At 29.8% G+C, this 17,533-nt stretch overlaps 1 protein-coding gene across 2 annotated transcripts in view; it reads right to left on the bottom strand.

Moving 5' to 3' along the window:
- LOC109596310 (aryl hydrocarbon receptor protein 1) overlaps positions 1 to 17,095 on the bottom strand; it is a 76,285-nt gene extending 59,190 nt beyond the window's left edge. The window contains exon 1 of one of the 2 annotated variants that reach the window (XM_049964489.1): positions 16,843 to 17,095. In XM_049964489.1, the coding sequence (XP_049820446.1) occupies positions 16,843 to 16,898 (56 nt within the window). In that variant the 5' untranslated portion in view covers positions 16,899 to 17,095. The remainder of the gene's footprint in view (positions 1 to 16,842) is intronic. The other variant, XM_020011825.2, reaches the window with a different exon arrangement.
- Positions 17,096 to 17,533: the final 438 nt, after the last annotated feature.

The raw sequence follows: 17,533 nt of genomic DNA on the forward strand, positions 1-17,533 counted from the left end.
CAATTATTATTGAAAAATTATTCAAATTTTCAGTCAATTACAATTTTTTTATGTAAAGTGGAATTTTTAACGAGACATTTAACACTCGTATCATTGCAATCTTTTAATGAACAATGTGTGGTAATTGTCACATAACGTTTGTCGACGGGTCGAATAAATTTCGTTCATGCATTTTTTCCTTCACCTAGTCCAAGATTTATTCAGCACTGAAAGAAAACGTGTTTCCGTCCAGTTTCGTTGAATTTTAACGATCCCGGTATAATACGCTTATTTGAATTTCAGTCAAATAAGTATAATAACACGGCCAGTCCGAGTCTTACTCACTTTTGTATTCAAGAAATACGCTGCGGCGCGTTCATAATTGATGTAAGATATAAAAAAACTCACTTATTAACATAGGCAATAGCTTATTATTCACTAAGATATAGTATTACCGGCCTGCCTAATGTTCTGCTAATTATGAAAAGGTTTGTGCATAGCAATTGCCGATGTAAAGCGAAATTTTACTTTAACTTTTGATTTATATTTGAAAATGGTAATTGCCTTTTACTGTGCCAAATTATACGTTGCCGGGTTCGTCCGAACGCTGCCACATCCACTGAACAACAATAATTACCACCGAAAATGCCACACAAACTAAAAACTTTTTAATAAATAAAATAAAAGTACTAAAAATATTATAAAAAATGGAAAAGGAATTGAAAAATATGAAAAATACATACAAGGATCACAGAATATTTAAAAAATAAAAATTCAAATTTTCGTAATTATCTGAAAGAAACAAAAGGCATATTCGAATAAAAAAAATAATTTAAGTTCTATGTACAGTAGTGGCCATTATTATAGGACCTTTTTAACATGTTAAGTATTTTAGCCAAATCATATTATTAAAATAACAACATTCTCATTCTTATTAAAATGTTACATATACATACAACCAAACTAGAATCACAAGAAAGAATTGTTTTTCATGAAAAAAACAAAGGAGTGAATAAACAGCCAATGTTTTTTTTTTGATTAAGAAATGTAAATGCGTGATAATATTTGTTCCTGCACTGGCAATTTTACTGTTCCCATGTATAGTAATAGTGAAGTGAACTTATTTTCGCAAATATTATTTATAATGCTTTATGTGAAATGATTTATCAGAAATCCAGAGGGGAAGAATTATTGCTTTGTCTGAGGTTTCTGGAGTTGGGAACCCTTTAAAATATGCCCAGAAGAATCATCACAGAAGATCAGGACCATTTTTTGGCACAAATAACAAAAAGAAATCCCCCTCATTCAGAGGTTCAAAGGCAACTTGTGCAAGCTGCAGCTGTTAGGAAAAGACTAATTGCTCGAGAATTATTTAGCAAAAGATAGTTATGGGTTCAACAAACTATCAACACAAAATAGAGTTGGTCGTTTAAGTTTGTGTTTGGATCATAAAAACTGGACAATTGAAGATTGGCAAGATGTGTTATTTTCGGAGAATTGGCCTAGAATCAGACGATTGGCGAATGCGTTTTTTATAGGTCTTAGAAGATAAAGCTCTGTAGTGGCCGATTGGTCCCCAAATATAAAGGAGGAAGTGTGATGTTTTGAGGTGGCATTATCAAAGACACCTTTCATTCCTATAACAATAACTAACCGGTCAACGTGTAGTAAGCCTCTGGAGAGGTGCTTTCGGGGATTCTTTCCTAAGTATGCAGAATATTGCTCCTTCATATACCAGCAAAGTTGCCAAAAATTGTTTGGAAATGGAAGATGTGACCGAATTCAAAATGCCTTCTTGTTCGCCGGATCTTAATAATATTGAGCACTTATGGACTAACGTTAAAAGAAGAAGTAGAGCTTGTTTTAATGATTTTGTTAATAGTTTTGTAGTAAAATTGGTTTGGATAAAAAGCTTTGTTTTAAAAATACTTTTTTTCCCAATAAAACACCGTTTCTCGTAATTATTTGGTGATTCCATATAAGTTTGGTTGTGCATATTTTAAGAAATTATACAGCATGTTCCAAACAAACAAAAGTTATTACAAATTTATGAAATTAGCCAGTGTTAGTGTCAGTTTTTGTAGATATTCCTTCATATACAGAAAAGGAATAATAAACTCTTTTGAGACTATATGAAAGGAACGTAACTGAAAATCTCAATTTATATATTATTATATGTTATATTATATATGTTCAAAAATTTTGATCATTCAATCCATTTGATATATATTCTTCTTCAGTATTACTATTATCTGATTATTATTTCAAGTGATCTGTCAAATAAAATATATGATTTAATATGTATAATTATTTTTTAACTTTTGACGTATGAGTAACGTAATCAATATTTGCTTTTTATAAATTTAATCTGTGATATTTCATTATTGTAGAGCCCCTGTTGATGACATATAAGTCGAAACATGTAAGGTTTTAAAATAAAATAAAATAATAACAAGGAAATGGTTCTTTTATCTCTTACCACAGCTTATACAGTTAATACTTATTCAAAATATTTCATATTTTTAAATTTTCCATTGAAACCGGATAAAACGCCGGCACAGTAATAATAAATCATGCTGAAAGATTCAGCAAAAATGGACGATGAAACCCATTAAGCCGCAGTGAGACAAACGCATAACAAATCCGAAAATAAACACCATAAAACGAGTTAACTGTTTTCATAGTATTAAATATCGTTTTAAATAATTTACGGCACCAGAACGCGCGGCGCAAATTAATTAATTAAATGAAATTCACATTAATCTCGGGCCCGTTTATTTTTTATTTTTAACAGGCCAACGCAAATATGATAAATACGCATTATAAATTCCATGCTGTTAGAATTCCACCTCGACGAATGAATGCGCCGCAGTTTAAAGACCCCTGCGGACTATTTTTTTAAGTTGTATGTTAATCAAGCGACGTATTTCGCAAACGCCGATAATCCACCCCGGATTTCATATGCATAAATACAACATTGTTGCGTTTATCATAATCTTACTTGTTTTTATTGCTGGCTCGGGTTAATTCAAATGAAGGGATTGTTTTAATTATAATATTGTTGTGTGCGGGTTACAGGAATTACTTACAGCATTGTTGTGTGCAAATATTAAAAAAAAGTCTTTTATATCGGCTAGTACATTTTATGGTATTGAAATTCAACAATTAAAGAGTCCAGAAAACAGGACGGCAAGCATTTAATTGCCGGTGCATTTACATACAAACAGCGTTCCGCCCGTTTAATTTGCGTTGTCGTACGTGCGCACGTACGCTAAATAATTACCGAAAACGAGCATTGAAATAATGAACCGGCCAAATAAGTTCGTTTATAATTATTTGCGAATTATTAATTGGAGAGTTTAGGTATTTTATATCTGAGCGGCAGGTGTCAATTCGGACGCCGTCTGCGTACGGCGGATCCGCCGAAATAATGAGACTAGGCAGCTGATACCTTTTAAATTAGGTAATTCAAATCTATATTTAACGCTTATCGGGTTAAACCGATACTGTAATTTCGATGCGCGGCCAATAAAAAAAATCTGTTTTAAGTTCTCTTTTTATGTTTATCGATTGGCTTTTCTGTATTTCGAATTGGTATTGAAATTTTTATTACTTCATAAACTTTCAGGTTCGTTTTTATAACTAATTAATAAATAACGATTTTAGTGCATCCAATTTTCAATTTATTAAATATTTATTGAGGAAATATTTAAATAAATGAATTCGTATTTATTAATGACATTTTTTAATATACAGGGTGCCTGCTATAAAACAGCTACTTTAATTTATTTTTGAGCTGCAAGCACAAAATTTCTCAAAAGTGATTTGTTGTTTTTTGATGGGTTATACAGGGTATCCCTAAATTGAGTGAATAATAATTAACCAGATATCCTTGAATCTTACTCAAAATACGCCTATTTGATCCAATTTATCGATATACTAATATGCTTCCTAAAAGAGATCAAGACCTTCAAAGATTCTTTCAGTTGCTGTAATGCTCTTAGTAATTGATCTCACAAATTTCTAAATCAATTTTGATTTTTTAATATTTGTATACAGAGTGTTTGTATTAAACGTATTAATTATTACAAATATTATATATTCAATCTTTTAGAATTTATGTGGTAAAATTTGAAAATTGGTTTTCCTTAGAAACGTTGTTGTTATCGAAATTCAACAAGAAGGTAAAAACTTTTAAAATTTCATATTGTGATGTCAAAGTTAAAATAAACTTACATACAAAAAAGGTAAGGAAGTTTTTAAATCATTTCAAATATATTTTGTTACACTTAAAAAGTTATGTAACTGCACAAAATGTTGTTATTCTACCTATTCTGTAACCAATCATTTAGGTAAAAGGTTAATTTTTGTGCACTTAATTTAAGGACATCCTGTATATCTATTATATCAGATGGAAAATTAACGTTGTCCATTATAATGAAAAAACTAAAATTATGTCACATTTTTCATAACTGGTTTATCGTAAAAGCTACATAAATTTGTGGATGAAATTTGATGACAGATCTTAAGGTATGTTGTTGGATTCATTATATATTAAGTTGCCTTTTGTTTCTACCTTTTTGAAAGCGACAAAAAAATTTTGTTATTTATAGTCGAATTAAAAATATTTATTTTATTTAATTGAATGACAAATTATGTAAAAGCTTGCTGCTTTTTAAAATTTTTAATTAGTTACCTCAAAATTTCAAAAATGAATAACTTGAGAAAAAATTGTTGTTTGGTCAATTTTTGAGTTTTGAATTACAAAAATAAATGATATATTTTTGAAAAATTAATATTTATTCAGTTAAGTTAAACTAGAAAAATATTACTAATTTGTTAATATTTTTATTATTAAAATCAATTTAATTAATGGCACAAAATATATACAATAAAAATCATAAAATTTGTTTTGTATATTACTCGGAATTCTGTTTTATAGTAAAAAATTGAAAAAAAAAAAAAAATATATGGCAATTCTAATGTTATTGAATTTTGTATCCTTTGTATAATATATTATTTATGATATTTGACTGAAAAATGCTGAATTTAATAATAATAATAATTTTTACGTTCCAGCCATTTTTTCCTGTTTATTAATCTGCAATGTTTTATTTCAAGATTTCATTAAATGTATTTGTAGAGATGTAACAGATTTAAATAAATAAATTTTTATTGAATTTTATAAAGTAATGTTTGTTGAAAATGTGATTTTTTCTTTCTAAATAAATACTTAAATCTTATTTAACTTGTTTAATATTATTCTTAATTTATATTATTTTTTATATTTTACAATGAGTGATAAAAACAGAGAAAATATGATTAAATAAATATTTTACTCCTTTTTATAATCAATTATTAATTTTAATTATTTTTGATTTCGAATATTAACTTATGTTAAAAGTATAAATTAGTTATATTATAACTAAAATAATTACACATAAAATTTAGAAAAATTACGAAATGATTTTGAAATACTAATAACAGACATTTGAAAAACGATCCGGATACTTTATTGATTAATTAATATTATTAAGTAAAAAATAATTACGCGCCGTTATTAAAATAACTTATGAATAATATATGAAAATATACGACGTATAATTATTATACTCACGTAATAATTTATGATAGGAGCAGATCATCTTTAAGATTAATTATATTTTTGCGACAGCTATAAAACTCGTATTTTTCACATTTTTTATCCATGCGGCAATAAATTAATGTATTAAACGACTAATTTAAATTCAAAATTGTATTATTATAATTAATTCTTTCGGAGCATTAAAGAGCTTAATTAGTTTCGTAGGGCTATTAAAACCAGGAACGCATGAATGATTATATAAATTCTTTTTTATGTGTGCTTAAACACCTTGCCGGTAATTAATGTACAACAAATGTTTCTTTAAAACTGTCCACGTTTAATGAATTATAATTATTATAATTTGTCGCCACACACACAATATTTTAAAACGACTAAAAACTATGAGATAAAAAGTACATTTAATATCGACCTTTTAATATCATCGCTTATAATCGATGAAATAGAATTCATACATGCATTTTCCATACAGTGTTCATATAAATTAGTGGTTTGCTGGGTATAAACTGTAATTACTGCACTTTTAATTATAAATTTTAATTTAAAAATTGTACCAGGTTTATGCACCATAACCGTGTGTATCTTTGGATTTTATTATGCGGAAAGCTTATAACTGTATCGACCTATATAAATATATTGTTGTTTATAAAGCATAATGTGCGTTTTGCAAAGTTATGTTTAATTTGTGCCACAAGTAACTGTACAAACTGAACTAGGTATAAGAAAACCTTGGGAAATCCGTGTTTGAATAGATAAATAGAAGAGTAACAAATTTTCTGTTAATAACAAAATATATATATTTTTTTTTAACTATTATTTCACCATAATTGAATTTATCTTGTAAAATATCAGAAAGGAATGAAGCTTTTTTAAAAAAATATATATGATTAATTATACAGTCAATCAACGTTTATAAAAATTTGAGCGTTGAACACTTATATTTGTTCCTCTCTAGCAAGTCTGAAAATACTCGCAAAAAACAAAGACACTATGTTTTATTATTATTATATTTTTTTATTCAAACTGAAATAAATATTGTTATGTAGCTGACCTTACCACACAAGTGGTTAGAAAAAATATTAATTCTTAATATTATGTTAATATATGTATAATAAATATAAAAGATAAAATAAAACAATAAAATCTTCATATATCGGACAACCAATTTTTGTATATTATTTCATTCTTCACAAAACGATTATAAAAGTAATTATGATTTTCATCAGAAGCTTATTATTTACATCAATGAGAAAATTTTTTGTGTCAAGGAAAACAGCTCTGCAAACAATCAATGTTTCTACACCATAATAACAACTTAAAATCATCAAAACCTTTGCCATATTCCAGTATCTAATACCTTTAATGCCGGATAGAAAGTGTTCAACGAATCGAAATAGATACGTTGGTAATTCGACTCCTGCCTGTCTCCCACGAACCAGCTAGTCATATTAGATATTTCAGGCGTTGCCAAGACGACAAAACCCCAGCTTTCCTACGACTGAAACCGAAAGGACACACCCACATTGGGGTCTTTCTGACGACGAATCGAACCAACATTTCCCCGTGATTCATGCGCTCTATCATTTTTTCCATCCACCTTCGTAAACCTAGTCATTTTTCGGTCTAGGTTTTTTCTGTTTCTTTTTGGCAGTAGTATGGCAGTATTTGGAGCTAATCGCCGTGGAATTTGCAATGTTACAGTTTGAAAACGGCACCATATAATTCGGCTAGGTCCGATATTTATAAATATACAATTTGAGCGTTCGAAATTTTCTATTGCGCCAAAGTCCGTGGGCCGGTGCGGCGTTTATTCCTAATTTCGGTTCCTAACTCGGGCCCGGAGAACAATAATTTCGTGCCGCTCACAGAATTCCATAATCTCGAAATTATGGTAAATGGCTGTTTATGGACGGGTGAACCGATAATTTGGGAAAAATGGCAATGTGATGTAATGATACAGTAGCCGGCTCTTGACCAACTACCCGATTGTTGTCTACATATTCGCGATATTAATAATGCATTTGAAATACTCGTGAGAAATCACTACCTTCGGACCGACTGAGATTACCCTTTTCGCCGCTTCTTCGCTTCTTCGTCGGCTTTTGGCTTATTTCACTTTTTTAGGGCAGGATCGCATTTAGAATATTTACGGTGGCGATCACATAATTAAATACAATGTAAGCGAAATACAAAAAGCTGCAATAATTTGAACTACAAACAAGTAAAAGTCTGATTCAAATATTTTTATTGGAAAAAATAATATTGAGTAAATAACTATACCTAAACCATTAAAAAATGGGATTGAGATTAGGACACTACTAAGTTTCTTTATATTTAAAATAGTTTACCTGCTGAATCTTAAAAACTAAACTAGTTGGTTTTACTTCCATATTTACCACAAATGTCCACTTTGTATATTTCCGATTGACACCTTGTGAATTAGAATACTGAATAAATAATGTTTACAGAATAAACAATAAATATTTTAAAAAGTTTTAAATACAGTGGTGGATTATAGCAACTTTTTAAAATATTGAATATTTTAGCCATAATTTTTTTATTTAATTTCTTATTCTATAAAATGTTACATACACTTTTTTGTATTGAACTGGACATAAATTTAGCAACTTTTGAATTTTGGAAGGGATTTTTAATTATTAAATCTGTATAATTGACATTTTGTAATATCATTTTGTTTTATTATAATTTTGACCTATTCCCTTGGTACAAATAAAAAACTTATTTTATTGTTATATATTAATATTTTGTGTGGCACCTTTTGGCTTTTATAAGTGCTTCACATCTCGTGGTAACTTATGAATTTGCCTCTTTTCTATTGAATACAATTTTTCAAATAAATCGATCTTGTTTCACATATTAGTACCACCGATTTTGTATTTTCCACAGATTCTCAATATGGTTAAGGTTGGGACTTTGAACTAGCCACTTCATTACTTCGACCTATATATATAGAGAGAGAGTGGGTAAAATACCTTTATCATTATAATACACATATGTGTCTATTATATTTTAGAATAATATTGATATTACCTTACAAATTTTCAAAGTATAGAAAATTAAAAAATTTCAGGTATTATGGCCAATACTGTATATTCCTTCAAGCTTCTTGAATTCTTGTGATGAATTCATTTAAATTTATAAAATATTTTTGTCAAATTTGATTGTAAGCGTGATCCCCCATATTTTTCTATAGGGTTGATGTGTTCTATTATGATGGATTTGTTAAAAAATCCATCATAATTTTGCAGTGTTTGGGATGTTTAAACACATTTAATAAGAACAACATTTCTTCAATATATGGACTGTTTAATATATCACTGTATATAAATCATTCTAAGAGGGTCTATTGCAGAAGAACTGAAGCATCCTCATACCAGTTCCCTGTAGAATGTTTCTTATAAATTAAATTTAGAATCGTAACTAAAAGCTACTTGCTTCACTATTCTATGGTTCAGTGTGTGTGATTTTAGGTCTATGGTCAAATGTACCTTCCATCTATCTTTTCACAGTCCTTGAATGCTTTCAGTAAGCCCCATTTCCCCCCAGTTTGTCTTTAATTTCAGTTAACCATAAGACCAAATTCTTTTTTTAACATTCGAGTTATTGATTTTCTTTCAAGTTTATCGAACTCAAACAAATTTTTTCATAACTACCACTTGGCTAGTTTTTATAAATTTTTTAATAATACAGGAGTCGATTGATTTATTTAACTCTTAGCCATCCATTTCTTCTTATTTCTCTCGGTATTGGTAACGCTGAATTATAATTTGTCTTACAGTTTCACTTCGACCAATGATTAACTATTATTAATTATAATAAGCAAAAGAGCAAAATTGTAGTTTATTGCTAAATTTCAGAAAATTACTTTTACATTTTTTTCAAAAAACAATTTAAGTGTGAGAAAAAATATTGAAACAAACATATGCAGTAATTTTGTCAGAACGTTTAAAAGCAAAAACCCGAAGTGAAATTTATTCCAGTTCTAGCCATTAAAAAATAATTCGATTTCCGTTGTAAAAAAATCGTGGAACACACACAAATCTCAGTAAAATTAGAAGTTAATTTCACAAGGTTTGATATGTAATTATTTTAATAACAACCTATGAAACGTTCCTGTACAATTTACGACAAATACAACATTTTTTTTTCTTAGTTTTGTTGCCTGTAGCCTATATGTTTAATTCGAATTATCTCATGGTAAAAACTTGTAAACCTAACCTAAGCGAAGGCATTACAATCACTTTTCATAATTACACATTTTTCAACTAATTTGTTTCTTTTATATCATTATCCTAAGATTATTCCAATTATTGCTTAATATTGTTTAAAGTATGCACAACAATTAATTAGCCTAACCTACTTTTGTTTATGTCTATCAGAGTTTCTATATAATAAAATATTTATAAAGCTTTTATGAAAAATAAAAACCATATTTAAAACAAGTCCAATTAGCACCAATCATTTTCCGTTCGTATGAAATTAAATTCTGATTAACAGGTTTGATGAAACTACTATTTTCATTAATAATTGTTTTTTAATTATTTATAAATAATAAAATAACATGCAATCATTTTCATATGTATAATTCGAGTTCATAAACGTATAATTAAGTTATTGTTTTGAATTTGGATTGATTCAAAGGTATAATAAATATTTGTTTAATACATAATTTCATGAAATATGGAGAAAATTGTGCTTAAAACTTTTTGATTTCCAAATATTTCACAATTTAAAAACGAAACAAATTGATTTGCCAAAGAAATTATGTAAATTTAGTCCAGATGTGCACTACTCGTATTAATTATTCATCGGAACAAATTAAAAATTCTTCGAAAATTGCTTGAAGTGTGTTTATGATAAATTGCACCCAAATATCCATAAATAACCAGTAATATATTCCAATAAATAAATCAACACGCAACTTTTTGTAAAATTGTTAGAATATTTGTCTATACAATAAACAATACAATACTTGGTTTAAATAAATTAAAATTAATTATGCTAGTTAAAATAATCTATAACCACTTAATTAAGCAGGCATTAATTTTATCTACCGTAGTTATTGCTAAACATCATATTTTCACAATTAACCGTAAATTATAACAATACGTGAAGCCCGTTTCTTCGTATGAACAGAAGAAAAGTAAAAACATTAAGTTTGAGCCTGTGTTTTAAAAGCAAAACTAGCGAAGACAATTGAATCGCTTGTTCTATGCTAGAAAGTAAAACTGTTGTTGACGTTTCGTAATGTTATATTATTTTGTTCTCATTGAATCGTGTAAGAATTTCATGTATATTTACTCATACATTAAATTGATTTACCGTAACGTAAATTGTAGTAATCCAGCCACACTGGAATTATAATTTTTTACGTCCGTATTCTCAGATATTATAAATAATAATTTATACAACAACAACAACAAAAAGATAACAATAATATCAAACTTATGCAGATTTCTCGTTAATGATTTGTTAATTAAACATCGGGGCACACTAAACATAATTAACGGCAATCAAACTTGATAAGAACAAGAAATCATTAGCGGGAATTCGCCGGTTTGGTGACAAAACGACGAGGGAAAATAGCGAAAATAAAATTTAAGTGCAGTAGCCGAGCCACCACCTAATCGAAAACCGAAAACACTTCGGTTTGTATCTTAATTCTTCATGGTCTGGTGCTTGAAATGAGGAGTTCGCCAACGCCAGTGGCGTAACCGATTTATTTAAATTGTATCCGACAATTATTTTATAAAAACTCTCGTAGCACTTAAGATCTGTAATTTCGTTTTTACGAAGCCAACCAAATCAATAAGTCCCCGACTAAATTAAAATTTATACGAAAAAAAACACCGTGTATTACACAATAATTACGGCACTATCTCCCTGAAAAATCACTGGCGCACTCATTAAAGGGAGTCCGAAAATGGGACTTTATAACATACAATTAAGCCTCTTGCGTATAATGGCGCCCGGCATTTTTTTTATGGTAATGTGCCTCGTTTTCGGCGGTCGAGCGGGTGCGGATCATAAATTAGGAAAAAATGTTCGCGTCAAAAAAGCAACTCCGGGTCATAAATACGTGTCCAAGGAACGCCAAACTCCGGGTTTCTGTTGTCATTTCTAAGGTGCGCATGTATTCAGTTCCGACGCACGGTGGTCGAGACTATTAATAACGTTCTTTCTTCGCCTGAAACTTTTTTATTATCCATTTTATTAAAAAAAAGTTATTCTTTAGAAAAATTCTGCTTGTCAAAAAAACGGCTTTACTATAAAAGGTGTTAGATTTATTGCACTTGTAAATCAAGAAATTTTAGGTAATATTTATATAAAGCGGCATTGTTTAATTTAAAATAAAACTAAATATCAAATTTAAATTTTTTAATTACTTGACACGGAAAGAGAACAATTTTTTTATTATTAATTTAATTAAATAATTATATTATTATAAAATGTTATTTAAAAGTAGTTTTTTAGATTATTAATTCGATATTCAGGCAATTAACGATATAAAAAATGTTAAAATTAGTCTTAGATACATTTTGAGAATATTTTAAACTGATAATTCTTCTTAATTATTTTCAAGAAAGGCTTTTATGCTGATAAATTTATCTACAAACAAAAAATACGACTAAAATTGGTTTTTGAAGTACTAGAAATTGTTATAATTTTATACACAATTTTACTTTGGAATTTTTAGTAAGTATAATTTGTTTTAAACTCAGTTAAACATGTAAAAATATTTATTGAAATACATACTACAATTTATTTATTTATACAAGAAAATATAAAATTATAATTTAATGTTATTTATACCATTTAATTAGTTGGAATTCTTTCATTTTTATGGGATGATTGTCATATATATCTCAATGTTTTGTCAATTTATGTTTAGCCTTTTTGAGAGAAATTAATTATTATAAAGGTTTATTGTACAGGTTGTTAATAAAACAAGAAATTGTTATAATAAACTAAAATAAATCGGAATTATTTAATTTAAAGTAAAATTATATATCAAATGTAACAGAAGAATTCAATTTTTTATTTAATTGACACGAAAAAGGAAAAAATATTTTTATTCTTAACTTTATTAAATAATTAGTGAAGGGTGTTAATAAATCAAGAAATTGTTATAATAAAATAAAATAAAAGGGAATCGTTTAATTTAAAATAAAATTAAATATCAAATTTAACAAAAGAATTTAATTTTTTTTTTTAATTACTTGCCATGAAAAAGTGTTAAATACTATATTTATTAAATAATTGTATTATAAAATGTTATTTAAAATTAGTTTTTTAGATTATTAATTTAATAATCAGACATCGTTAAAAAATATTAGATTTTATTAATTATATTAATATTAAAGTTAGCCTTAGATACATTTGGAGAATACTTTAAACTGATAATTCTTCATAATTATTTTCAAGAAAAGGCTTTTATGCTGATGAATTTATCTACATAATAATGTGATTAAAATTGTTTTTTGAAATTTTTATAGTTTATTAATTAAATGAACTTTTACGAGTAAACAATTTCATTTTGGAATTTTTAGTAAGCATATTTTATTTTAAACTGTTAAAAATGAGAAAATATTTATCGAAATAAATTATATTTATTTATACAGGAAAATATAAAACTATAATTTAATGTTATTTATACCATTTAATTTTATGTTGGAATTCTTCATTTTATGGGATGGTTGCCTGCAAAGTCATAAATATTTCAATATTTTGTGAATTTATTTTTAGGTTCTTTGGAAGAATTTAATTATTACAAAGGTAAATTCCAAGTTATTTATATCTTTGAAATTCTTGATTAGTAATAAATTAACTTTTAAGTGTTAGTTTAGACTTTTTATTTTATTAGTAAATATTTACAATTATTTATTTATAAACATGCTTTCATATTTAATAGTATGTTCATTTATGTATATCAAAATTAATATCTGCAGCTTAATAATTTTAATTGCTTTATTAATAGGCAGGTAAAAATAGCCTTTTCAATTTTTTGATTTGTAAATTTCTTTAGTGGATTTTTAATGCATTTAATTATTACATAATAAAATATAATTACAATATAAAATATATAATCAATATTAAAATTTACTTTTAAATAATTACCTTGAATTATAAAAGACAATTATTTCCTACATACAAACAAAATTAACTAATTGCACAAATGGCGGATGCGCCTGTTTCAAAACATACAATTTCACTCAATTACAAATAAAAATTAACCGTAACAACAAAAAAAAAAACAAAACTTTAATATTTAGTGCAACTAAAACTTTTTATAGTTATCGTAGAAATAAATAACAAGCTGAAAACTCTGTAATTACAAACATTGTATCGACTTCCTTGTTCTACATTACTTACAAGTTATAATTAACAAATATCGATCGTCTCATTAAAAGCAACTAAAAAACACAGGAGCATGTTTTCGGTCAGTATCTCGACTGTGCGACGCTGCACATTCATTAATAATTATATTTCGCCCCTAAAAATCCTTATCTGATTAGCTGCTACCTCGAAAACGGGGAGTATATTTAGCGGAGGGTGGCTTTGATATATAACGGCCATTTCACAAAATAAAATATTTTTATGACACTCATTTATGGAAATTCTTTCAGACATGCGAAACACTGAGCCCGAAATATTTTATTATTGTGATATTTCAGAAATTTCACTTAGTCAGCTCCGAAAAAAACTAACTGATAAGATAAAGTTATTGCCTCTCGGTATCATTAAATTATTAATTTGATATCTTAAGGACGGCATTAGATTGCGTTCCGTTTATTTTTTTCCCACGAATATTTCCAAAGTTATGGGACATACATTTCGGGTATGGCACGGCAACATGAAAGGGAATATTAAATTCGTTGGCCTATATTTTTATAACGGCCGTCGTATCAGAATGGAATTGATATAACTCAATTTCAGATTGTGAGCTCGTAAACCTGCCACGACGTATAATGCATCCATAAAAAATCATAATTTTTATGAAACAACATTTGCATATCGCTTTTATTAAGCAATCAATCTCGGACTAAATATGTTATTTTTGTTTGTTTAAATTTAAGTTTTACATCATTCGGACATTTTAACACCCTGTAGTCTGAAATACAGACGAACGAAATTAAACTTACATTAGTGTGAATTTTTTAATAGTTCAATTATGTGTTATTAGATGTGTTTCTTTGATCATACGACGGACAAGTCCAAGTCCAAGTAATTAGTTCTGGGAAACAGCCAAATAATATTTGTCGATTTTTTTTCTTTTAGTAAAATTAAATGGTCGGGAAGTAATTATCCTGTTAACAAAAGTGTTGTTTGGACGAGTCGCTCTGAATCAATCACAATTTCTATAAAAGACGGACAATTAACTTTAATCCTCATCCATCACCGATGATCATCATCATCATCATCGAAGCTTGTTCGATTGATGTAAGAAAAAGAGTGAAATGAGTTGAAGGCATTTTACACAGAGAAAACATGCTGGAATCGAGAGCTAATCAAGGGATATTAAAACGCAAAGTATTTTCCGTCGCGTAATGGCGGTCACACACGCCTTCGAAGGAATTGGTGGAACATGACAACCAACATGGTCATTCTGTACGATTACATGCATGTTTTGACACTAGCAACAATGATTTGATAAGAGCTTACATTTTTATCAACTTTGGTGTGATGTGGATGTTTTGGTTCTAGGAATTTGTCTTCAAAACTATTTGGAGATCTTCATTTCTATCCAGGGTTGGATAGAAAACACATTTATTGTTTTGCTTTTTCCTTTTATAATAGTGAATTCCTATTCCATCCCAATTGACGTCTATCCACATTAATCCAAAGTAGCTGATTTCTGAGGTAGTTTTCCACCAATGTCTTTTAAGAGTTAAGACCTTTTTAAGCCAAATTTGCCATCATTATTGATGAAACATCTTTCGGTGCTCTTTAAACTACAGAAGTTTCCTCTGTGATGAAATCCCAGCAGAAGTTTTAAGCAATTAAAAAGTGACAAGAGGATTACAAACACTGATAGACGTTCCATACTTATGAATTTTTTCCAACCTGGATGATGAATTTTGACATTTACCACGTCGTACCATTTGAATGCATGATCGTCTGATGTGTACGCACTGTTTCCCTGAAAATGAGCACACTACCGACTAATTGGGCGTTAATTGGCGCGAACACCTCTCCGCTCCGGGAAACGGACGATGCACGGCATGAATATCGTAATCGTAATGCCGATAGAAATTGCGTGATGCTGATGCGTGCAGCACCAAACACAACCTGTAGGTAAAGAGGTATATCTATTTACCTTACGTGTTGTGACGTAGGCAATTTGTACGGAGGCGTGTGTGGCCGCTATTACGCGACGGCTCCGGGACTTTGCGTTTTAATATCCTGATTATGTCCCGATTTCAATGGGTCCGCTCCATGTAAAAACGGTTTACGCTCCCGATTACGGCCTCATTTGTACGCCGCGACGGTTCATTACCTGTTTTTCTATGGGATGGTTTTCTATCGATGGCAGTGCCGGTGCAATCTTATTGATTTTTATACGGTCTCGTGTGTTTACCACCATTTTTACTCGGTTTGATGTGCCGTTCCGTTTTAGCGATAACACCTCATACTAATGATGTAAAGGTGTGCTTTATCTACTGGTGCCATAAAATGCTAACACACTCCTTAAATTTACATAAACTGAAGGAAACCAAGAAGTGAAAAAACTCATTCCAGTTCTTGTTGCTGAAATGAAGGTTTGTTTCTTGAAATTAATATACGATTGTTCCTTCACTTCTTCAGGTTAATTTGTAAATTTGGCACACACTTGTTAGAAGAGGACTATCAAATTTTTTAAGTCTTCCTAAGTGTATTTAACCTTAGAACCTCAAATAAGACACGATGTTTAAAAATAGAAAATAGAAAAAATCCATTATTAGTTTCAATTCTTAAAAACATCTTCACTCATGGGGTTCTAACAATTTCCCAAAGTATAATTTTTTGGCGATAATGGGTTATCAACAAATGTAACTTGTGACATGATAAAAGAAGAGTTTTCTAACTTTTAAGACTGTCAATGTAAGCACATCGACGGATGAAAAGTGGGAAGACCCAACTGAGCTGGTTCTAACAGAAATAGTTTTGTTCATCCAATTTGACTTTGAGCCTTTAATGCGACCTGATCTTGTTAAAAGATTGAGAGTCCTGCGTGGCGCTTGCAGTGCTTGATATCGTACCTTTTGCCATTCCTGCGGCGGCGCTTGGTCGCGTAGACGGTGCCGAGCTGGTTCATGACTACCACGGGGGCGGCGGCCGCCAACACTCCCGTGGGCTCACCTCCAAACGTGACAGCGCTCCCGACTGGCTGTTGGATCGAACCCGGTGCACATTGGCCCTGCACTGTTCCGATGAATTCCGTTTTGCCGTCCGTTCTCAGTCACTCCACTGTTTTAAACACGCGGTGCACTCGCGTCCGGCTCACCGACGATGGACACTGTTGTGTTGAGGGTCAGTTTGTTTTGTGTGGGGTGCTGGTCCGGGGCGTCCGGTCCGTACACAGTCCAGAGCACGAGGACACTGGCGCCCGCCGGTGGGAGATCCATGCGCGGCCCTCGGCCCCCACCACCGCGGCGCCGGCGACCGCCCCATTGGCGAATGGGTCGTGGTGACGTCACAACATGGCCTCGCGTGCAGTGGGGATTACGTCGCGTTCATTAATCCATATGCAAAAATTGGTAGAGGTTGTCTCTCTTGTTTCGGTGGTGGAATCGCACCATGCTCTCAAACGCATTTTTATAACCCTCACGTCAAACCTATTGTTTACTAGGAAAAAAAACAAGTATTTCTTCAAAATTTTTAAAATTATTGGCAAAAATTTATCAAAATAATTTTTTCATTTTGTCTTTAGTGATTATTAAAAATAAAATA

Source organism: Aethina tumida, chromosome 3 (genome assembly GCF_024364675.1).
Source record: "Aethina tumida isolate Nest 87 chromosome 3, icAetTumi1.1, whole genome shotgun sequence".
NCBI lineage: Eukaryota > Metazoa > Arthropoda > Insecta > Coleoptera > Nitidulidae > Aethina > Aethina tumida.